Raw genomic sequence first — 23,790 nt, 5'->3', positions numbered from 1 at the left:
TTTCAAGGCCATCTAGTCCAACCCCCCTGCCATAAGCAGGGACATCTTCAACTAGAGCAGGTTGCTCAGAGCCCCGTCCAACCTGACCTGGAATCTTTCCAGGGATGGGGCATCTACCACCTCTCTGGGCAACCTGGGACAGTGGTTCACCACCGTCATTGTGAAAAATTTCTTCTTTATATCTAGTAAAAATCTGCCCTCTTTTAGTTTAAAACCATTACCCCTTGTCCTATCACTACAGACCCTGTTGAAAAGTCTGTCCCCATCTTTCTTATCAGCTCCTTTAAGTACTGTCAGGCTGCTATAAGGTCTCTCCAGAGACTTCTCTTCTCCAGGCTGAACAACCCTCAAATTTCTGCCCATTTCCTCTTGCTCTTTCACGGGGAAACATTGCGAAAATTCTGGTTCCATCTTCTCTACTTCCCCTACCTGAGGTATTTAAATACACTGATAAACCCCTCTGAGCCATTGCTTTTGGAGGTTAAATAATCCCAGCTCTCTCAGCCTTTCCTCATACGACAGATGCTCCAATCAATTAATCATTGGAAAGACTCTTAAACTGAAGCAGTAGATGAGTTTTTCAGAAAAATTGATAAACTAATAATAACAATTTATTAGGACCAGATGGTGTCCACCCTAAAGAAACCCAGATATGGAGGTGCTGTGTTACTCCTCGGTATGCACTAGGCAAACTCGCAGGGGCTCTAATAAACCATGAATTAACAAACAAAGAGTATGTGTTAGAGAAAACCAGGAATCTAAAATTTCCAACCCATTTTAGATAGAGGGATATTCAAATCTGAGCTTGTCACCATAAATTTCTTTTGCAGTTGCTGGAAAGGTGAGCTCTAGCAGGCAACTAACCACACTGGCTTCAGGCACCGCCCTGGACAGTGGAGGCGTTGCCTCCATGGGACCAGTGTATCTCCATGGTTGGATTTTCATCAGTATCAGCTATCCCTGTGGAGGGATCTGGACAGGCTGGATTGATGGGCCGAGGTCAACTGTACGAGGCTTAACAAGGCCAAGTGCTGGGTCCTGCACTTGGGTCACAACAACCCCATGCAACGCTACAGGCTTGGGGAGGAGCTGCACAGGGAAAAGGTGGTTGTTGACAGCCACAAACATGAGCCAGCAGTGTGCCCAGGTGGCCAAGAAGGCTGACAGCGTCCTGGCCTGTATCAGAAATAGTGTGGCCAGCAGGAGCAGGGCAGGGATCGTGCCCCTGGACTTGGCACTGGTGAGGCCGCACCTCGAATCCTGTGTTCAGTGTTGGGCCCCTCACTACAAGAAGGACGTTGAGGTGCTGGAGCGTGTCCAGAGAAGGGCAACGGAGCTGGTGAGGGGTCTGGAGCACAAGTCTGATGAGGAGTGGCTGAGGGAACTGGGCATGTTCAGTCTGGAGAAGAGGAGGCTGAGGGGAGACCTCATCGCTCTCTACAACTACCTGAAAGGGGGTTGTGGCGATGAGGGTGTTGGTCTCTTCTCCCAAGTAACCAGTGATAGGATGAGAGGAAATGGTCTCAAGTTGCACCAGGGGAGATTTACACTAGATATTAGGAAAAGTTTCTTTACTGACAGAGTGGTCAAGCACTGGAACAGGCTGCCTAGGGAGGTGGTGGAGTCACCATCACTGGAAGTGTTTAAAAAATGTGTGGCGTGGCACTTTGGGACATGGTTCAGTGGGCATGGTGGTGTTGGGCTGGTGGTTGGACTTGATGAACTTAAAGGTCTTTTCCAACCTTAATGATTCTGTGATTCTGTGATTTATCTTTCAGTTGCCAGCATTATTGCAGGTAAGAGGAAAGATCTCATAGGCTACCAACTGGTTAAGACACAGGAAACTGGGGGTGGGAAGCTACTGATGGAGCTTGAGCCACTCACCATATTCAAAAACCACCTGAAAGAGCAAATGATTAGTGAGCTGACAAAATCAGTCATAAGACAAAGTAATTTGAAGCACTGAAAATAAAATCTGGTGGTAAAGTACAGCAAAAGTATGCCATCATTCTAAGCAACTGGCAATAATATGGCAGAAGAAATTCGGTGTTGATAGATGCAAAGTAATGCACACAGAAAAACAACCCTAGCTATAGATATAAACAATAATGGGTTCAGAATTAGCTACTACCACTCAGGGAAGAGATCTTGGAGTCCTTACAGTTATTTCCTGCAAATAACTGTTCCATGGTTAACAATGTGAAAGCAATCAAATGTCAGCAAAGCAACAGAGGATAGAACTGCAAACATTATGCCACTCCATAAATCTATGGTGGGCCTTCATCTTGAAAACAATACCCAGTTCTCACTTCTCTAGCCCCAAAAGGCTATAGTTTCTATACAAGGAGACACTAAACTGATACGGACTCACCAATTTGGAGAGAGAGGAGATCGAGGTGGAGGGGGGGAGTGAAGAACAAGAATGGAGGAATGAATAGAGCAGACTGCAAGTTTAAAAAGAGTAAGTGGAAGTACGTTTTCATATGACACATAACTAAACTGTGAATTTATTGCCTCATGGTTTAGTGGAAGTTGAGAGAATCACAGAACAAAGCTGAGCTTAGATCCAAGGAGAGAAACATCCCTGCACACTGGCACTGTTTATACACCCTTCCCCTCAGATTCTGGATGTGCCTTTTCAGACGGAGGGAGCTGGGCTGGCAGTGCTTTGGTCTGCCCCAGTATGGTGCTTTTATAGACTGATGCCAGACAGGAACGTCAAGGGAGCTCCCTCATGAGAACACAGAAGTGCTCTTCTGGCCTTTCTGTTGGAGGTTTCAGGTGGCTCTCATGAGCTACTTATGGAGGGATCCCAGCCAGGGCTGGAGAAGAGGACGAACAGTGGCAGAAAAGGAAAAGCTGAGGTCTGTTAGTCATGGTTTGGGACAGAGCAGTGGCTGCTCTCACAGACTATTAGCAGTACTTGCAGATGCTGGAGGGTTGGGTCAGCACTCAGACATGGACCACAAGGCAGGAACGACCAGGTGGTGATACATCTCTCCAGGGGAGCTGGGGTGCCTCAGGAGAGAAGAGACTGAAAACTCAGTCACAGCCGGGAACAGCCCCCCTTGCACATCAGTGTCTGTCCTTGCACACTGCCATGTCCTTGCCAAGTCCTGGGTGCAAAAATCAGTGTCACCTCTCACTATTGCAGAGGAATCCTGCTAAGGATTGGCATGTTTACATTTGGTATCTCGACTATACTTTTTTTTGACCTATTCATATATGTAGACATCATGGTGAAGGCTGACTTCAAGATTCCTAATAGTGACAGCAATGTATGTAGATCCGAGTCTTGGCTCTGCAAGCAGTGCCACCCAGCCTCTATAAGCCGCTGGACTAGCAGGCCTGCTTACCTCCTTCAGAGAGAAACTCCCCTCTCAGGTGTCACAAAGCTCTCGTCTGTTCTTGGTTGCACAAGCACAACTGCAATACAAGTTGCCTTCAAGAATGGTTTTCTGCCTCTGGATCTGTACCAGTTTTCAGGAGCACTGGATACAGGTATGTCTGAGCACAGGTGTCTGCGGCTGAACTAGCCATCCCATCGGAGGGTCATGGAGAAGGTAGGTCATCTTATCCTAAAAGAGATGCGTGCCGTGCATCCGACGGATCGCTCTGATGAAAGCGCTCAGCTCTCCCCCTGGTTTGGGAAAGGGGGCTGCGGTGACTGGGTCCGGTGGGGTTGTTATTGCAGGCAGCTGAAGTTAAAGGGGATGGGTAGTGCTTTCAGAAACCGTCTGGTAATACGGGAGGTACATTACTCTCACTGACTTCAGGAGTATCAGGAAATAATACAACAAGTGTGCAACTGTTCTTTTCAAGACTATAATGTCTTTTAAAAAGACACACTTAACTATTTCCATTTTCTTACTCTCTATGGGACTGGGTAGAAAGTGTACCAAGAACTCAGGAAAAGCTCCTGTGCTTCTGTCTCCTTACACAAGACCCCTGTGTTTTAGATGTAAATACCACATTCTCTGCTGCTTGGTAACTTCAATATTGTCCTCTTTTGCACAGGATTTTATGGGGCTGTCTTGATGCCCCATGTCAAATAAATTGCTAAATGACTCCTGCCAGAGGTCAAGCCTCTGTCTCTTGAGGTGCTGCAGAAACATCAGTCAGGAGAATTATTCATAGAATCATAGAACCTTTGGGTTCAAAAGGACCTTTTAAGGCTATCTAGTCCAACCCCCTGCCATGAGCAGGGACATCTTCAACTAGAGAAGGTTGCTCAGAGCCCCATCCAACCTGACCTGGAATCTTTCCAGGGATGGAGCATTGACCACCTCTCTGGGCAACCTGGGACAGGGTTTCACCACCCTCATTGTGAAAAATTTCTTCCTTATATCCAGTCAAACTCTGCCCTCTTTTAGTTTAAAACCATTACCCCTTGTCTTATTGCTACAGGCCCTGCTAAGAAGTCTGTCCCCATCTTTCCTATCAGCCCCTCTCAGCCCCGGCAGCTGCAGTAAGGTCTCCTTGGAGCTTCCTCTGCTCCAGGCTGAGCCCCCCCAGCTCTCCCAGCCTGTCCTCCCAGCAGAGCTGTTCCAGCCCTCGGAGCATTGCTGGGGCCTTCTCTGGCCCCGCTCCAGCAGGTCCATGTCTCTCCTGTGCTGAGGGCTCCAGAGCTGGACGCAGCACTGCAGGGGGGTCTCCCCAGAGCGGGGCAGAGGGGCAGAATCCCCTCCCTCGCCCTGCTGGGCACGTGGCTTTGGGTGCAGCCCAGGACATGGTTGGCCTTCTGGGCTGGCACATTGCCGTCTCATGTCCAGCTTTTCATCCACCAGGACCCCCAAGTCCTTCTCCATGGGGCTGCTCTCCGTCCCTTCATCCCCCAGCCTGTGCTGATACCGAGGGTTGCCCCGGCTCAGAGCATGAGGTTCACACAGGCCTGTTCCTCAAGCTTGTCCAGGTCCCTCTGGATGGCATCCCGTCCCTCAGGCATGTCAACTGCACCATGCAGCTTGGTGTCATCTGCAAACTTGCTGTGGGTACTCTCGATCCCACTGTCTATGTCATTGATGAAAATTTTAAAGAGTACTGGTCCCAGTACAGACCCCTGAGGGACACGACTTGTCACTGATCTCCATCTGGACATTGAGCCATTGACCACTACCTTCTCAATGTGACCATCCAAGCAATTCCTCATCCCCCCAACAGTCCACCCATCAAACCCATTTCAGGGACTGTTTGGGGAAGCCATGGACACCTTGCTCCCTCAAGTCCTGTTGCCGCAAATCTGATTTACATGGCTGGGAACAACATTTCTTATTTAGAACTGCATAAATTCAGTCTATTTCCCCAAAAGGATTTAGGATTGTGCTCATGTTACATGGATGAAATGGAGTTTTGGGTGGGGGGGGTGACAAGGAGGACGTGCCTGAGCAAAATATTCATGCTCTGGGGAAGTGTTGCTTTGTCGTTAACAATGACCGTGTGAAGGACAGTAGGCAAAATGCAATTATATCTGACTACTGGTGCACCAGTGCTTCCCTGATGCATTTAGGATTCGAAGAGATGAGGTAATTCCCTAGGTCCAGGCAAACAACTCACTCTAAAAACGTAAATCTGATAATAAAGTAGGACGGGACCAAAACCTGTAACCAAAGAGTTTCAAACAGTCACAGAAATTTAGTGTATAGGGAAAAAACTCAACAAAATAGCAGAAGAAAAATTGTGCGTTAAATATCAGTTTAATCATAGACTACATACCTGACCTTAAGCATTTTCATCTTTAATTGGTAGTTTCTTCCTACATCTGCTTTTGTGGTGTTAGATGGCTGAAAAATAATTGCTTTAGCTTGTGTTGACATGACACTGATGATCATTATTTGTCAGTATCACTGCCTTCTAACAGCCGACTTCGGGAATATTTCTACTCTAATGATAATTGAGTGCATTTATATACTGTCCTTTTGCGATAGAAGGGATGGAAAAGAGGAATATATGCAGCAGAACATGGGCTGGTGTTAAGAATTCATGACTTGATCAAATGAATATGTCTGCAAAAAACAGACAGAGATGCTATGGAGGGGATTCGCAGGTTTGAAGGAAACTTTGCAAATTAATTCTCAGCAGTCAGATAACAAAACTTGACAGAACATGGCTAATGACAACATATGCGGTCATAATAACTGAATGATATGTCAATTATCAGTAACAACATAACACAGACAATGCTGCATTAACACCAATCACAGCTGAGCTACATGTTGATCAAAGAACCACCTCCTCCTGCCTCCCACCAATTTCATGGGCTACCTCTGGATCTTATGAAGGAGGAAGAGGGCATAATCCAGGCTGTCTACCTTCCTGTGGCTCAGGGCTTCATGCACTCCCAATACTACCTCCCTAAACCACACTGTACAGTTTACACAGCACCAGTTCCATGTCTTATTCCCCTGAAGACACATTTAACCACACCACAGCAAGGTAATTCATTGCTTTATTACATTTTTTCCTATCCAGATTTTGAAGTCTATGAAAGAGCTGCTGTGCAAGAGTAAAAGACAACTCCCTAGAATCTCTGTTTTTTCACAGCTCATGTCTACATCTGTGTTGAAGGCAGAAATAGGCAATGGTTTCAAGTTCATTACTCTGCTTTATGAATGAAGGGTGGGGGCCAAATCCTGCTATAATGCAAACTGCTGAAAAGAAGGCAAAAAAGAAATCTGAAACACCTTCCCATGCGCACTGACTGTTACCACAGTACCTTGCCCACAGTACTGTAGCCCACTTTGAGTTACGGAGCACGAGTGACTGAGAGCAGGTAGCGGAGGATGAGGGTTGGCGCCCAGAGCTGGGCTAGAGAGCACATGCAGGAACGTGGGAGCACCAGAGGCTTTTCTTTGGGAATTCATTTCCAAGCCCTTCTGCATGTTTGTACTTCACAAAGCAGAACATATATCACAGGATGCAAGTGTTGCTATGGTAACCATCAGAAATAGCACCATACATATATAAACCAGCACACACTCCACAATGCACTCCCTTTGCTGACAGCAACTGGAGACCCTTCACATTTCTGAAAGTGGCTCTTTTCTTCATGCCTTATCACAAATCACTTCCTGGAGCAATGAGAATTAGTTGTTTTTACAAAGCCTCATTCTCTTGGGAGATGCTCTCAGAAAGTAGTCACTGCTTTTACAGTAAATCTGAAGGCTAGGCTTTACAGTCCAGAGACAGCCCAACACTTTAGTACTCACTGCATTGTGTTGGTGTATAAAAAGGAACAGGGAGGGGGCACTGCAGAGAGTCTCTTCCCTTGGCCATGCTTAATGTCAATGGTAGCACGAGGTTTCATCACATGAGAAGATGTCAGAAACACTCAGGAACAACTCCATCTTTCCACAGCCAGCCCTATGATCATGTGAATACTACTGCAGGACTCAGAGACCAAAATGCATAAGCACAGTCCCTACCACCGACACCTGTGTCTAAAAGACCGAGCTATTTCTGATCAACAAGCTTGCTGTTGCTTGATGTGGAGAGACCAACCTCACAGCTCTGGAAGCACCAGCGAAGTCTCTGGCATGTGCTTTCCCCTACCTGAGAATTTATGGCAGACAACTTACCAAAGGTGCCCCACTTGGCAGGCAGTGAGGGCTGCATCACATTCCCACCTCTCTGAAGTGCTTGTATTTCTGCAGTTCCACCCAAGGCTTTTTCAGACCTCACTCCGTGGGCACAACTGACAGGGAAGAACACATCTGATCCTTGCAGAGTCAGCACTATCTGATCCCTCCCTGAAGCTCTTAACCCCCATCAAGCCTCTCCACACACAGTCGGGGGGAGGATTACAGCACGTAATAGCAAGTGCAATTAATTTGTTGTCTTTCAGCCTCACCTCTGAGCACACTGCCTGTTCCTCTTGTGTTGTTGGGCCCTATGAAGTTCCCCATCATCTTACTTAGGCAAGGCCAGACTAAATAATTCTGTCATCTACAGTGTCGCTTCTCTGCTCACCGCCTTAGCCACCAAGCGATTAGGAACATGATGGCACCACTCTGCCTTTTGCTGCACTAAAAACCGTGCACCTATTGCTCTCCTCTGTTTGTGGATGTGCCTCCTCCGCAATTTGCAGTGTGATTTCACCAATATAGACACAGAAGCAGCACTGGTCTGGCAATGCTGAGTCAAGCCAGTACAAGAATCAGAGGGGGCTTTACACCTCTATTAACACTGAGGATCTTGCCGAGGCCACCACTGGCCCCATGCTAAAGCTGTGCTGTAACAACTTCATGGCTCTCAGGACTTACATATACCCACATCCACTGCAGTCCCTGCTCCAAATAAGAACCTAGCCCTCTTCTTCTAGAAATTGAGCAAAACCAGGCTGTGCTATGACCCTTTCACTGTTCAAGGTACACAGAAGGCATAATCAAGTGGAAAAGGGAACAGAAGACAAAACCCAAAGAGGGCTGGTCTGAAATTTTCGCAGCACTTCCAGGATGTCAGCAAGCATCTGATTGTTTTTAAGGCAATTTTTGGAATGAAGTGCAATATATTTTGCATGTTCTTCTAGCATAGATGTGCCTTAATGCTGATAATAGTAAATGAAATATGCCTAGGACCGTTCTTGAGCCAATTTGTTCACAGTTGCCCCTTTCTACATTATTGACCAGTTTTACTCTCCAAAATATGATGGGTGATCTATCTGAGATGTCTGCTGGAAATGATCCTTGGCCTATCCTCACTCCTGAACTGTCAAGGAGAGCACCAGTCCTCTTCATCCAACACCAGGAACAGAACCTGTGCTGACAATGAGACAGGACAGACAGCTGAGGTCCACCCCACAAATGTCTCCTGGCACTCTGACACATGCAGACATTGCCTCAGGATGAGAGTAAAAGGGAGCTGAATAATTGAATAGAGCATGATGGGGGTCTAATGAGAGGCTGGTAGGACCCAGGAGAAACAGGTCAGCTCTACTCAGCAGTCTATGGTCAGATAGGAGAGGGCATTCGGGGGAGAGATGGTGGCACGACATTGCCTCTTCTGAAGCGGTGCACTGAAACCATTTCTGCAATGGTAACTACTAGCATGGGTCTCTCTGATCCCGTCTTTCTTTTGATCAAACATGACAACAGAAAACCAGGCATCACATGGATCCAGTTGTATTTACAGAGAATCTGACACAATTTAAGGCTCAGGAAGGCATTTGAGTTTGTCCTCATCTGTCTTCCAAACAATCGAGTGCTTCAGCCTTTGCTTGAACCCCACAGTCTGGAGCTGAGATCTGAACCTCAGCCCAAATGCAGCCGTTAGTGGTATGGGAACCTGCTGGGATTTGCCAGGCCAGAGAGCAAATAAACATGAACTACCGAAAATCTGGACTGACCTGAACTCCCCAAAGTTTTAAAGACAGTGTTGGAGTTTAACTTATCAAAATTTACTCCATAAGATACAAAGATGTAAAGTTAGGTAAAGATGAGCAGATGAAATGCACAAAAAAGGACAATTGCTTGATTAATCTCAAGAAATGGAGGAAAATAAACTTTATTTTCAGGAGGACTCCGTTACATTTGTGTTTTAACCCAAAATAAGTCCTGAGACAGAGGTTTTCAGAGCAGCAGTACAACAAAACTGGGACTGCAGTAGCTACAAAGGTATTGAAAGCCCTGCAGAAACTTAATTCCATCCCAGATCAATATCTGGATTACTTGCTGGTCTGTAAGTGGATTTGCAATTGGAAAAACTTGGGAATGGCTGTTGTGACATGAGGCAGGAAGGAAAATAGCTGTCTGAAATCCAATACCTTTCTTCATCAGAGTATTTATCCAAGAATCATGAAGGAGAACTGGAGGAAGAGTGGGTATTTCTCCTTTTATGTACATCTAGGAATGAAAAGATCCTGTGGCTGGAAGGAAAAGTAGTCTCCTCTTTACTGAAGCAGACACTTAGTGCCAAGTGCTTACGTGTGCATTGAATGGACAATATATCTCATAGAGGACAACATATCTCTTTTGCTTGTAGCTAGGACTAGTTGTGAAGTGTAGAGAAAAAGGCTCCATCGTAATTATGATGCAATAAGAAAGGCTCTGCCAATATCTGAATATCATACAGTTTTGCTCTAGGAGCTCACTGTTATTCAGTTTAGTACATGAACCTGACTCAGTGAAGCAACAACCTATGAAAATGGAAAGACATTCACAAATTAAATTAACTTGATCACAAAGAGAGGGAAGTGACATTTTGGTTAATGGATGAAGACTACAATTAAATTGGGAATATCAAATGTCTGAACTTTTCCCTGCATCAGTTCATTCAGATATGCATCTATAAAAATGTAAACAAATTTCTCTCTTTCTCTGCTATTAAGTTGATAAATATAATTTGGTGACGGAGATGGTCACTGTCTTAGCAAAAAGCTTTCAAGCAGGCCCAGAGAGGGAAACCAAGCAGACACAGTTTATGCTAGGTCATAGCTTGGTGCTCCCTGATGTGCAAAGCTCTTTCCTCCCTACACAAAGGAGACTACATGCATCAGAGAAACCATATTCCTGGCTAACTTGGCAGTGGGAAAGGAGAGATCACAGAATCACTGAGGTTGGAGACATCTCTGGGGATCATCTAGTCCTCACCTGCTGCTCAAAGCAGGGTCAGGTAGATCAGGTTGCCCAGGACTGTGCTCAACTGGGTTTGGATATCTTCAAGGATGAAGACTCCACAAACTCTCTGGGCAACTTTTTTCAGTGTTTGTCCACCCATACAGTAAAAATGATTGTACTTATATTTAAATGGAATTTCCTGTATTTCAAGTTGTCCCCATTGCCCCTAGTCCTGTCACTAGAGTCCACTGAGAAGAGTCCAGTCTTCACTCCCTACCATCAAGTGTTGATGATTGATAAAATCCCCAAGTTGTCTCTTCTTGAGGCTGAACAATCCCCAGCACTGGACCCAGCCAGATGTGTCTCACCAGAGCTGGGCAGAGTGAAGGACTACCTCCCTGACCTGCCAGCAATGCTCTTCCTAATGTAGCCCAGGACATTGGTGACCTCCTTTGCTGCAATGGCACACTGCTGGATCACGTTCAGCTTCTTGTGCACTGGGACTCCCAAGCTCTTTTCTTGCAAAGCTGCTTTCCAGGCATTTGGTCCCCAGAGTATATTGGTGCATGGGGTTATTCCTCCTCAGGTGCAGGACTTGACTTTTCTTTTTATTGGATATCATGAAGTTCCTGCTAGGCCAATGCTCCAGCCTGTCCATGTCCCTCTGAATGGCAGGACACCCATCTAGTCTATCAATCACTTCTCAGCACTTTTACATTATCTGCAAACTTGCTGAGGGTGCACTCTGTCCCATCATCCAGGTCATTAACGAAAGTGTTTGACAGTATAGTACCCACTACCAACCCCTGGGGTATACCACTAGTGAATTGCCTCCAGCTGGACTTCATGCTGCTGATAAACCAGTCTTGAGCTTAGAGGAGATGATATCTGAATATCAATGAGCTGTCCTGGACCCCTCTTATCTCTAGAACCACATCCCACAGGATTCATCCAACCAGATCACTGAACAGTCTGCTCTCCTGAAATCCAGGCTTGTGATTTTCTTTTTTGCTTTGTTCCCTTCTCTTAGGATCCTAAACTCCACCATTTCATGGTCACTGCAGCCAAGGCCGCTCCTGACCTACACATCATCAACCAGTTTTCCTTGTTTATGCACATCAGGTCCAGCGGACAACCTCCCCTTATCGGCTCCTCAATCGCCTGTGCCAGGACTTTGTCATCAATGTACTCCAGAAACCTTCTGGATTGCCAATGTCCTGCTGTGTTATCCCACCAGCAGACATTAGGGTGGTTGAGGCCCCGCCATGAGGTGCACGGCCTGGAAAGTGAGGCTTCCTTCAGTTGTCTGAAAGCAGCCTCATCTACTTCCTCTTTCTGATCAGATGGTCTGTAGTAGAAACCCATCACAACCTCAGCCAGCTAATCCTGACTCATTTGCTAAGAAATGGCAGTTAATGAGGGAGAAAATAAAGATTCAAAAAATAAAAATGAAAAAGCACCAAAATAATAGAAATGCTGACTGATGCAGAAGAGAAACTGGTCATATAGGAGCTGTGATTCCTAGAGACGTTTCATGCACGTGACTCCCATTTGTGGGACTTAAACATTTTCAGGAATGGGGTTGGTCATGCACTTTCCTCAGGTTCCCTCGCACACCTCAGCCCTTCCAGCCCATTGGAGCAGCCATGACTGCTGCCACCCAGTCTGAATACATACTTAAAAACGACTCTTGCATTTTCGGTATCCACTTTTTCTGCTGCTTCTATCTTGTAATCATCAATCAACATGTTAACCAGGAATGGTGTAGCAGTTTCACAGACCCTATGATCAGTTCTACTGGTAAACATGCTGCTGAGGGTCAACAAAAGAACAATCCTTGATTTGACCTGCTCTGTCAACTGCATTACAGCTACCACAAAGCATTTGTGCAGCCTTTTCCTTAAATCTTCTACTACAGACTGTGGACAACATAGTTACAAAAAGGGCTTACCTAAAAGGCAGGTCCAAATCCTCCTGGCAACAAAAAGCATCTTGAGAAAAATGTGACTATGTGATAATACAAAAATTTAAATCTGTGTAAAACTTTCTTCAGTATTTCAAGATGCTGTTTCATTGTTGTCCTACCTCCACAGCAGAAGCCTTTCCACCAGTTGTTACTAACACTTCAAACTACATTTGATAGATGACTTTGGAAGCTCAATGCCAAGTGGTTAGATGCTGTACTGAAGTAAAAGTATCAGATCCAAATTCCGTGCCCTTATTATGGCCAGAAAAATCTGGTTTAAAACCCTCCAAACCTATGAACTGTTTCTAAGGAGACCCAGAGGCTGAACCTGGTATCAAATGGATTTTTGTGGAGCTCAAAGATCAGCCTCAGCTCTTCAATGCCAACAATTTAGAAAAGAACAGCTGCTGGGCTTGTGTTGGGGTTTGTCTCTGCAGCCCTCAAGTAACAAATTCTCCTTCAGACAACCGTGCTTTTGCCATAGGGGGCTCCTATTTTGTAGTTGGACCATCTGTATTTGTAGAGAATAATTTTATCCATGGACTTCATTCTCTCATCATCTGTGTCATCAAATACTACCAATGTGGGTACTGTGATGGCAAGAGGTAGGAGCCCAGCAAAGCTGAAGCTACCGGATGAGTACAAGACTGATGCAAGAGGAGCAGGAAGCTGCACTGCTCAGGCTCTGCCAGGGTGAGAGTGAGTTTCTTTCCATGGGAATGAATGGTTGGGTGGGTTTCTGTTCTCTCTTATAAAATTAGTAATTCATTAAAATCTCCATTTTCATAGTGAGTTGAAAAACTTTCATTTTCCCAGGAGAGGCATGGATGCTGTTTTCTTTATTTTGCCTCCTATGATGTCAGAAGGCAGTGCTGGCTGGTCAATACAATTGAGGAGGAATTGGTCCCAGGACACAAGCCCTTCCCAACACAACAGTGATCCTGCTTCTGTAATCCAATAAGGACTTCCCAACTGTTTCAATATTGCTTAACAACCAATTCCCACAGACCTAATTCCCCAACTCATTATTGCTCAAAGTACTTGAGTGTCATTATTTCTGGTTCAAATCAAAGACCAGTAATGAACTAGTTGTTCATTACTGCCTAGTGGCGTAAAAGCCACCTAGGTGATCATATCTTGGAGAATGTCTGTATGAATTGGTATCAGACAGCAAATTCAGAAGATGGAAAGGGAGCTCTACTACGTGTGAGCTGAGGACGTTCAATGGATAGCAAAATAGAGGTGTACCTAACAGTTGCTTCTTGTCTGCTCAAAAGCCTGAGTATAGATGTCCTGTGGGTGGGCTACAGATTCCAAATAATGAATTTGATTAATCTGGGTAAAATTACCCTGACTGCCTTTAGAGATCTGCTCTATCCTCTCTTTTATTATTAATACAATGAACCACAAATGCTGAGACCCTTTTGTAAATTGAGTTGTCTGTGTCATTCCAGATCCTGTGCAACTGGTATACAAACACTCCTGAAACCTTTTGCAAGGTCTTTGTCATCAAAAGTCTTGCAGGAAAGAACTTTACAAATAAACTGCCATATGGAAGATATTTGCTCTGATTCACCTATGACTGTAATGATGGAAGAATCCTTTATGGGAATCTTACCCATTGACTCCTGCTGTGCAGAGTCTGGATACTGATTTTACCGGTATCTGGAGAGGACAGAGTTTCAGCCTTGTGAAAATGGTTTGTCCACCCTTGTTAAAAATAGTTTGTCTAGAGGGTGATTTCCTTTCAGGTGGAGGTCCGCTAACCATAAAAAGAGGTTTTTTTTGACTAGGGGAGCCTTGTCTGTCAATGTAGGGGACACATGTCTAACCCCTCAGGCTGCTCTCCCTCTTTCTCATTTTACATGAAGCTCCAGCCCTTGGAAGGAAATGGGATCACTAAGTGGGATACAGAGACAGATTGTGGAGCTGAGCAGCTTGGCCATTCTGGGTGACAATTAAGTTCCACTGCTTTGCTGTCGCTCCACTTGCCTAAACGAGACACCAAATGCAGAAACTGGAGAGAAATAGTACTGCCTGCCTCAGACATCTGCTGGATTTTTCCAAGTCTGTCCCGAGAGTGAAGTGTCACCAAGGCATGACTCCAGTCTCCTAGTGGGGCCCTCACTACCTGGCTTGCTCAGAAGGTCTATGACTATAAAAACAAAGGACGAAAGACCTCTGATCTCTGTGTTGAATCAGCCTTGCCTATATTGTCTTATTCCAAGCCAAGCACAACACAGAACTAGAATATTTACATGTACAAAGTTTTATCAGTTTTGTGATAACCCCATAGAAAATCCCAGATGACTGACTGACCCTGAGGAGACCCAACATTGGCACCAGGTAGCCTGTCCTAATGGCCACTGCTGTGACTGCTGAGTTTGCCCCATGCAGTTTGCATCAAAACCTGCTAGTGGCCAGCTGGATTAAGCTCCTCTCTAAACTCACGGGGAACCTGTCTGCTCTGGGCCACCAGAGATCGTCACACTCTGCAAGCATTGCTGGAAAACCAGTTAGCCCAAACAGTTCTTTCATATAAATCTAATTTCTGAGCTCTTCTGATTTAAACTTCAGAGTTTGCTGAGATCTCTTATTGATTGCTCTGACCACCAAAGAGGATGTAAATGGATGAAATAAAAATACCTCAGGCTCACAGTACTCATCTGCTAGCACTGAAGCAACGGACATGGAAGCTGACATAGATAACAGACCATGTTAACCATCATTGTAAAAAAGAACCCTTCACTTTGCATTACTGAATGAAATACGTCTCAAAAAACTGCATATTTTCTTCCTCACCATCTCAAAGACAGATGCCAATATTGCAGCTATTTGTATTAAAAGCTCTTGAAAAGCTCAGCAATGTCTACCTTAAAGGGATCACGCAAACAAAGCAAAAATTAAGATCAAAATATCAATGGCATTTAATTTACATCCAAAATTAGGCCTGTAGGCTGAGATCAGGACTCAAAGCTTTGTCTTAATCTAATCAGATTAATTAATATATTATTAATAATTATGATATAATATATTGTATTATTATATATTATATTATTATAATATATAATAATACATTATATATTATTATACAGACTATTATATATTATATATAATATAATAATAATTAATATCCAAACAATTCAGTGATAATAAACATTTATAAAATCCACATCAAGGAAATCAGAGGTGTTCCCAAGACCTGTAATGAGAGCTGGCATCACTGACTCCGCATATTAGTAAACCCAAGCACTCACTAAGTGTCTCCAGGAAGCACTTGACAGAGCTCCCTTTGCACCCCAAAAGGCTCTGAAACATTTTGCCAAGTTATTGATAAGAGCTTGAAACACTTTCCTGTTTTGGAATGCATAAAGGAATTGGTACCACTACAGACAGCCTCTGCCTTTCCTGCGGTGGTGTGCATGTTCCCATTGCTCATTTAAATACATGCTAAGTTTTGAAGGGTAGTAAGAGAACTAGTCTAACAGCTCTTAAGAACAAAGCTCTTTATTTATTCATGAAGCAAATAAAAGCATGGGAAAATGTAGCACAACCTTCCCTCAGAGGACTCCCTACAACTACACACCCTACAAAAGGCTCAAAGAGCAAGAAAACCAAAACAACAATGCCCGATAAAAGCAATAGATAGCAGCAAGAAACAGTTAGAAGGTGGCTGGTTTGGACACACAGATGACACCTTGTCCCATCTCACACCAGATAAGAATGATAGACAGCTCTCGCTAAGGTGATTGGCACCAGGTAACCCGAGGGAACGGCAGGACTGTTTCCAAAGACACCATACCTGGAGGATGACCCAGTGACCCTCCTTTGCAGCCAGATCTAGAGCTTGTTCAGCAACTACCTCTTGACCTTGTCCAAGGGAAACATTGTGGAAATTCCTGTTGTTAAATGTATAACCGAGTTTCTTTCCTAAAAGAAAAAAAGAGCTATGTTCAGCACTTTTACCCAGAATGGCACGCAGCACAGCTGAGCTCAGGCGGCAGCAGCGAGGCAGAGTTCAGCCTTATCAAAAACCCTCACAGAAGACTTATCGCACTTCTTACAATAGTTATCTTGTCTCTCACACACTCCTTGCCAAAGCATTGAAAACAGCAGTAGCTTCTTGCAAACTACTTTTAATTACAGAATGGCATCAACACAAAGGTACATTATTACAAAGTGCCTCTTGTTTAAAGAACATTATTCCCCTGCAATCTTGTGTAAAAACATATTTTACAACGATAGGAAATTAAAATCATTTCCTGCTGATTAAATAGGCTTTGAACAAGACATCATTCGGTGGCGAAATGCACCATGCTAGAACCAGCAGTAAAGTTAGGAACCCATTCAGATTTAAGACAGCTGAAATGAAATCTGTGTGAGCTTCCTGTGGCCTTGACCAAGACCTCCCAGGTTTCTTGGAGCTAGAGATCAGTCAGCCCTCCAGATTTCTCATGGATCATCATGGGCTTCAGCAGGTGTGGAGATGCCCCTGGGTGCACCACAATGCTTCTGGGAAGGCCCATGGTCAGTGGGCTGCAGCAGAGCCCATGGGAAGGGGTGCTCCAGGGGTCACTGCAGACCATCTCCTACTGTCCCTTCTACATCCCTTTCTGCATGGTGAAGGGTGGGAACCCCAAACCCCTTGTCATTTACTGTCCTGCTCTGGAGGACGGATGGCAGCTATTTAGTGTTTCTTCATTTAGTCTGTGATACCCTTTCGGACTCCCCTGGTTTTTCTGTAGCATCCCAGTGCCTCAGATCCTTTAAGTGATCATGGCCGAAGATCTCCTGCTTTGTTTTCTGAATCTAACTGTCATCCAAAGACAGAGGACACCAGTTGCTCCTCGCCCCACAGGAAAAGCAACTGCCTGGAGCAAGGTATCTCTGCTGTGTGCTCCTCAGCAGATGAGCACCAGTTTGTGTGGATGGAGGGAAGCAGCCTGACAAACATCCAGGCTGGCTCCACGCATCACAGCAAGACGCATTCAGCTCAGCTGGGGAGTCAGTACACATGTCCTCACGTGTTGATCTCTTGGGATTGCCTACAATTATCTCTGCATGCAGATTTGCCTTCATCCAGAAGGCGCACCCTTAATTCCTGGTTTCTGATAAAAGCAGGCAAGTTTTACAGTCAAATGAGGAAAAGATTTGTCTTGCAAGACTTAGGATTCAGCTTTTGGTACAATATTGGAAACAGATGGCCATAAGTAAAACAAACATCCAAACTCTTCCAGTTGCTTGAGCTCTCTGCCTTACTACAGCAGCCCCCTGAGATGCAGCTCTCTCCATATTTAGGAGTTTCCAGTTTTCTTTCTCACCATTTGAGAGTTTCCAGTTTTCTTTCTCACCATCTCTGGCGGCTGCCAACTTTAAGAGCTGCTAATCTCCTCCTCTGCCTTCAAGACCCCATCCTCTCAAGAATGGATGGGGCAAACTTACAGAAGGCAGGGCACTACCCCAAACCAGATGATTAATAATAAAATTAATATCAGTTGTTATTTCTGCTTCACAGGTAGGAACAGGACTGCAGAGGGACACACAGTGAGTCTGTGCTTGCTACCTCACCGAAGGCGATGCCAGTCTCCCTCCTTGCTGACTCGGAGAGGAGAGGGCACAGTGCAGGCAGGCTGCCCTTGGCAGCGAGGGGGGGACCTTTCCGAGCCCAACAGCGTTTGCTGCAGGGTCCTCCCCATGTCCCCAAGGAAAGGTCCCATGAGTGGGCAGCGTGTGGAAGAAAATAGCTTTCATTCACAAGAATTATCTAGCCAGACTTGCACTTTAATAAAAGCTGGTGGAAGGGTAGAGAAAATATCGAACAATGAATCCGATCCGAACCCCAGCAAGGGAGACTTTAAGGCCAGTGCAGCTGCACTGAAGCAATGTTTTTATTTCATTAGATTTTTTTAACTTTTACTTGCTGAAACTTTTCTGTCTGACTAACCCCAGGTGCTCAGCCACACACATCTTTATCATTCCAATTAAAACATTAATGGTTGGATTTTAGTGTTTCATTTCCCATTCAGGAAAACAACACAGTGAGAGACAAGATCACTGACATGGCTCCAAAGGGAAGCCAGGCACATGATAAGACCTTCCTCAGGAGAGTCCCCTTCAATTCACAGTAATGAGACCTGATGTCAGGGCAGAAAGAGCTCGGAACACAATGCAAAGTCCAGGGACTCTCCACGACTGAGACCTTCACCTGGCCTGTGGCTCAGGCTGCTCGGGGCTTTAACACCTCTGAAGGCTGCTTGTGGGAATGCAGGTGAAGAGTGACTCAAACGATATTTTGGGGTGTCCCAGAAGGTGCATCATAGAGAGGAAAAGAAATCCACAGGTCAGCATGCTTCCACCACTCACCTGGGTGATGGCTTAGTTCAGTGTTACTGGTTTCTCTCCTGGGGCTGCCAGCCTTGCTAATGTTTAGTCTGGAGACCTGCCTGCTAAAAACCAGCCAGCAGCTCTACTGTGGTATTACGAATTACGTGCCTGTCAGTGTTTCAAAGGCATTTCGACAATGGCTTTAATAGCATGCTTTAACTTTTGGTCAACCCCAAAGTGGTCAGGCCGTTGGACTAGATGATTGTTGTAGGCTTCTTCCAACTGAATTATTCTAGTCTAATCTAGTCTAGTCTAGTCTAGTCTATTTCAAACCATTTAAATACACTACAGTCCCCGCTTCCAGGAGCATCGGAGCTTGACCACAAGTCATGGTCTTGGAGATATGTGTAGTGCATTGCTGGAGAAAAAGAAAAGACATCTGATGAGCAGACAGCAAACTGGAGCAGCCCTAACGCCGTACCCAGAGGCATCTGACCCATCTGCTCCAGGGGATGGAGCCCCTCTGTTGTAACCGTCTCAAAAGAAGCGACTGCAGCGACCTGTGTTCGACAGTCAGCAGTAACCCCATTTCCAGACCTACTGTAATTGCCATGTTCAGGCTGAAAATAGTAATTCTTCCACAGTGGAGCCGAGACTCAGAGCAAATTCTGCACATTGGCACCTTTAGAGCACAGGCACTGACTATAGCAGTCAGTGCAGAACAGAAATCACCGCCTTCTCAAACAAGGCACCTTAGAGAAACCCCTTTGCTTTGAAGCCAGCTGAAAGCACTACATCTGACCATCCGCACCAAAACCAACTCAGGAAAGATGGGATTAAAAACTGGAAAATCGGCCACTAACCAACAGAATATTATAGGGAGCTGCTGCTTATTTTTAGCTATCTGACAGCATGTTAGATATCTCTGACATAAATCATAGGTTGTGTACAAGACCAACTCAGAAATCATTGCAGTGTGAACCACACTGGGAATCCAGGCAATGCAGGAAAGAAGCAAGTTTAATTTAAACTTTATATGAAAATCCAAAAACCTTTAAGAAAAAAAAAGAAAAAAAAGAAAAGAAACAATCACATCCTCTCACAATTATCTATTTTTAACAGATTACTCCATTATCTACAAAGAGATGAGGAAAAAAAACAGAACAAGAATGTCATTCCAAGATAATTATGCAGAAGATAAAAAGCAATGCTATGGTATGCCTAGGGACATGATTTATTTACCTTGTTTCTCCACATCCTTCAATGGGTCGACTCCTGGGGACAGGATAAAAAACACTGGGGTTGCAGGTCCTGATTCCTCAAAGGTTGTTGCAAAATCCAGGCATCTCCCTACCACATATTTACTGCCAAGCTTTTCTTCTACAAAATCTCTGCCAGAAAGAAAAATGTTTTGCCAGTCTACTATTGTACAGAAAAGACAGATTTCCCTTCAAATAATCAATTAATTAGTTTTCGTTTTGCTGATTCAAGCAAATTATAAACTTAACAAAAAAAATGGGCATGAAATAATTGTAGAGAAGATCTGCAGGCTGGGCTTCAGGATCTAACATTCAGTAGCAATGTTTGGCACTTTTTACAGGGGTAAAATGACACATGGAACACCAATATCTGGCAAACGAAAGGAAGTGAGAAGGGAAAACAGTGGGACCTACCAGCCCCATGCTGTATTCAGAAGTTCATTACAAGTCGGGGCTTGATTTTGACAAAGGTATCTCGGGAGAGAAGACATAGTTAAGTTAATGTACAGAAAACTGCCATGTACTTTGTAATCCATACAGCCTTTGCGAGGAAAGAGTATTCATTTACATTTATCACCAAAAGTCACAAAAAGTCCAGATGATTTACAAAATTACTTTGTTCTGCAAAGATAAAAGAAAAGAGCTTTAAGAATATCTAGCATGTGTAGCTTAGCCTCTGCCTGAAAGTCACAAGGAAAAATACAACTGAGTGAACAGGAAAAAATTCAGCTGCACAGCATCTGCCCAAATACAGCGCACGGAGAACATCCAGGCTGAATTTCCCCAGGGTGAGCTCACCAAAATCACTGTTTTAGAAAACAAAGATACAGTGACCATTGATTCAAAGGTAGGAATGTTGTATTCAAACCCCACACATGAGCAGTTGCTCTTCTAGCATAGATGCATGACTCAGGCCTTTTGAAAACCTCAGTACCACGGGGAAGAAAAACATTGGCCAGTTTTCACCTGGTAGATGATACCAGAATAAGGCAGCCAAATTCCTTCTCAGAGAGCGGAGAGTCTCCTCCAAGGACTAGTGAAAGGCAGGTGGAATAGAAGCGCCTAAGGGACCGCAAAAGAAAAACCTTCCGCTTTGTTTGGTGCTTCTTTCAAGTAGATTTTTCTGTTCTGGGTCAAGTTTTGCTAAAGACCTAACGGAAAGCTTCAGTCCACAAAATTTTAAAAAGTCTGTCAGATACAAGGTCACAAGATTCTTGTTTTCCATCAAGTCTCATCTCTATGAAATAATGCCTTGGAGATTCAGAAACACAACTAACGTGACTTGGAGACTTTGAAATGGACCGCACATGCAGGAAAGGAATGTGTGTCCTCAGAGACAGGATTGGAAAAGTGCCTACACTTGGTGTCTTTCAAATAAGGTGATCATAGGAGTGGTTCACGGTACAAGCAGTAGGATCTGAGGAAAGGTGCCAGAACAAAAAGCAAAAATGCCTTGTGAGACAAATGGCTGGCTTGCAGCTTTTCTGGATTATATGAAGCCACAGTTGCCTAAGATCCTTTATCCGAAGAGTTCGTATAAGTATCATAATCATGGCTGGAGGTGCCAGCTACAAGAGTCCTTAGTCCTTCCGCATAGTTTCAAAGGTATTTCCTTTTCCTCAAGGCAGAAGTACCAGTGCTTTTGTAAGGACTTCACCATGACCATGTTACACCTTGCCAGTAGCTGCTGGACTGATCTGACTTCATCATGGATGTGGAAGCATGGGAGCACAAGGTGTTGCAAGAAGCTCCTTGCTGATGTTCTTCAATAAGATTGAAGGATGAAATAGGCATTTACACTGGAAAATCCCTCTTGAGGAAATTATGATTCTCAGTGGTGGACAATGGAGCACTGCCCTCACCTAAGCTCTAAGGAGTGAATCATGGTAAAAGTGATTTCTCCTGACAGCTCCTAGACCTAGTCTAGGCAATAAAACAGCCTGTGCAAATATCCCCAGGGATCTGCTATGAAGAGTGGCTGAAAAACCTAGCTTCCAAGACAAGGAAATGCAAGAAGCCTATACAGGGGTGGAGGGAGGATGGTATCCATGTCATTTTAGATACTAAAGGGCTTCCTAGACTGTCTTCATGGAGGTGGTGTATATGACATGGGACATACAGACTCTTACACCTTTCTGAACAGTAGCTGGAGATGGGATAGGGATATTCCAGGGCATCTAAAATACTCTTAGTCACCTATGGGTAGGCTACCTGTCTACTCCTTGACTCCTTAAATGCACTCAGATACTTGTCAAGTCTCTCAGACAAGAAGGTTAGGACTATGCTTGTAGTGATGTCCATTGATCATCAGTAAGGTATTTAATGTTAGCAGATTTAACTGCTATATAGAAGGAAGAGATAAAATGCAAGTTGAGAACTGGAAAACAACTTGTGGGATTCAACGACACTGCAGATGATACCCAAAACTCGATGAATTTTTTAAGATGAACATGATCTTGAAATGCTACTGGCTACACTAGGGATGTTGAGGCTGAAGTTCTCATGGTCAGAGTATGCAGCTCCCCAGTGCTGTACAGGGTCCCCTACTTTTTGAAGGGTCACAGAAGAAACATAGTTTTGAAGGTGCTTAGGAAAGCAAGACACCAGATGACCACTAGCCTTCTGCATGGTAGCTATATTTGAGGAGTATGATACTATCAAGGATGAACCAGGAAGTCAAAGCCATTTTGACTGTCATTTTTACCACTAGTTATTTCACATTTGCTATGAGATTTCCCTAAACAAAAGCTCTTCTTAAGGCTTTTTGACCTAGTTTCTGGCTATCCTGGATTTCAAGAAGAATCTTAGTCACAAACATCTACAAACAAAGTCTTGGGGAAGGCACTGTGAACTGTTATCATTTGCACATGTTTACATTCTAACCTACTTCTAGATAAGAAACAAAACAAAAAAACATTTAAATACTCTTGTGCAAACAGAAAAGCTTGACATGCCCAGACCCTAAAAATACCCAGCCAAGCTTTTGAACTTGGATTCCCTTGCATTTTCATGAAAGAGAAATACGAAAATAATTGAGGAATTGAAACTTTATGTTCTAGTTATATTTTATCTATGTGAATACCACCATTTTGATTGAAAGCAATGAATTAAACTTGTTTAAATGAAATATGTACTTAAAAGCTCAGAAAGACAAGAGCTTATTTTACTCAAACTAAATAACAAAAAGAAAAACAATCTTTTCAGCTGAGAGAACACATGGAGAATTCAGCCCTAAAAAAGTAACAAATGTAAAAGAAGATGGTTTAGAATGGTATAATTATGATAAATTATAGTATTTAATTTAATAAAACATAGCAACATTGACCATAGTGAAACTTCACTCAGTCTTTTCTGCATTTTTCTGTGAATTTTAAAGCACAAACAGAAATCTATTTCATACGCTGAGTAATACAATCTGCTACACACACCCATATACATGCACATGCCAGATGGCGGAACAATCTAAACTATTTGAGAGGCAGTGGCATGAGAGGTATTGCAGAAATGTCAGATCACAGACTACTAGGACAGAGAGGAAAAAACAAGTCCTAATGGAGTGAAAGACCTTTAGTTTCTTGTGGAACAAGCGTATTGCTTTTGCATACCTTCATAAAGTTTAGATTTGCCTAGTTACCGTCACTACATAATTTACAACTACAACTTTCAGAACTAGCAGCATCACATAAATTTT

General features: G+C 44.1%; 1 protein-coding gene across 1 annotated transcript in view; it reads right to left on the bottom strand.

Annotated features, from left to right (window-relative positions):
* The window catches only part of DNAH9 (dynein axonemal heavy chain 9), a gene marked incomplete at both ends in the record, with an annotated part of 208,231 nt that overhangs the window by 25,219 nt on the left and 159,222 nt on the right, over positions 1–23,790 (bottom strand). Inside the window, 2 exons of the mRNA XM_082008261.1 lie at positions 16,319–16,446; positions 20,083–20,231. Of these exons, the coding sequence (XP_081864387.1) occupies positions 16,319–16,446; positions 20,083–20,231 (277 nt within the window). The remainder of the gene's footprint in view (positions 1–16,318; positions 16,447–20,082; positions 20,232–23,790) is intronic.

Source organism: Phaethon aethereus (genome assembly GCF_964289735.1).
Source record: "Phaethon aethereus genome assembly, chromosome: 18".
Lineage (NCBI taxonomy): Eukaryota > Metazoa > Chordata > Aves > Phaethontiformes > Phaethontidae > Phaethon > Phaethon aethereus.
Note: the sequence above shows the minus strand (reverse complement) of the source record. Positions and strands in the feature narration are given on the sequence as shown.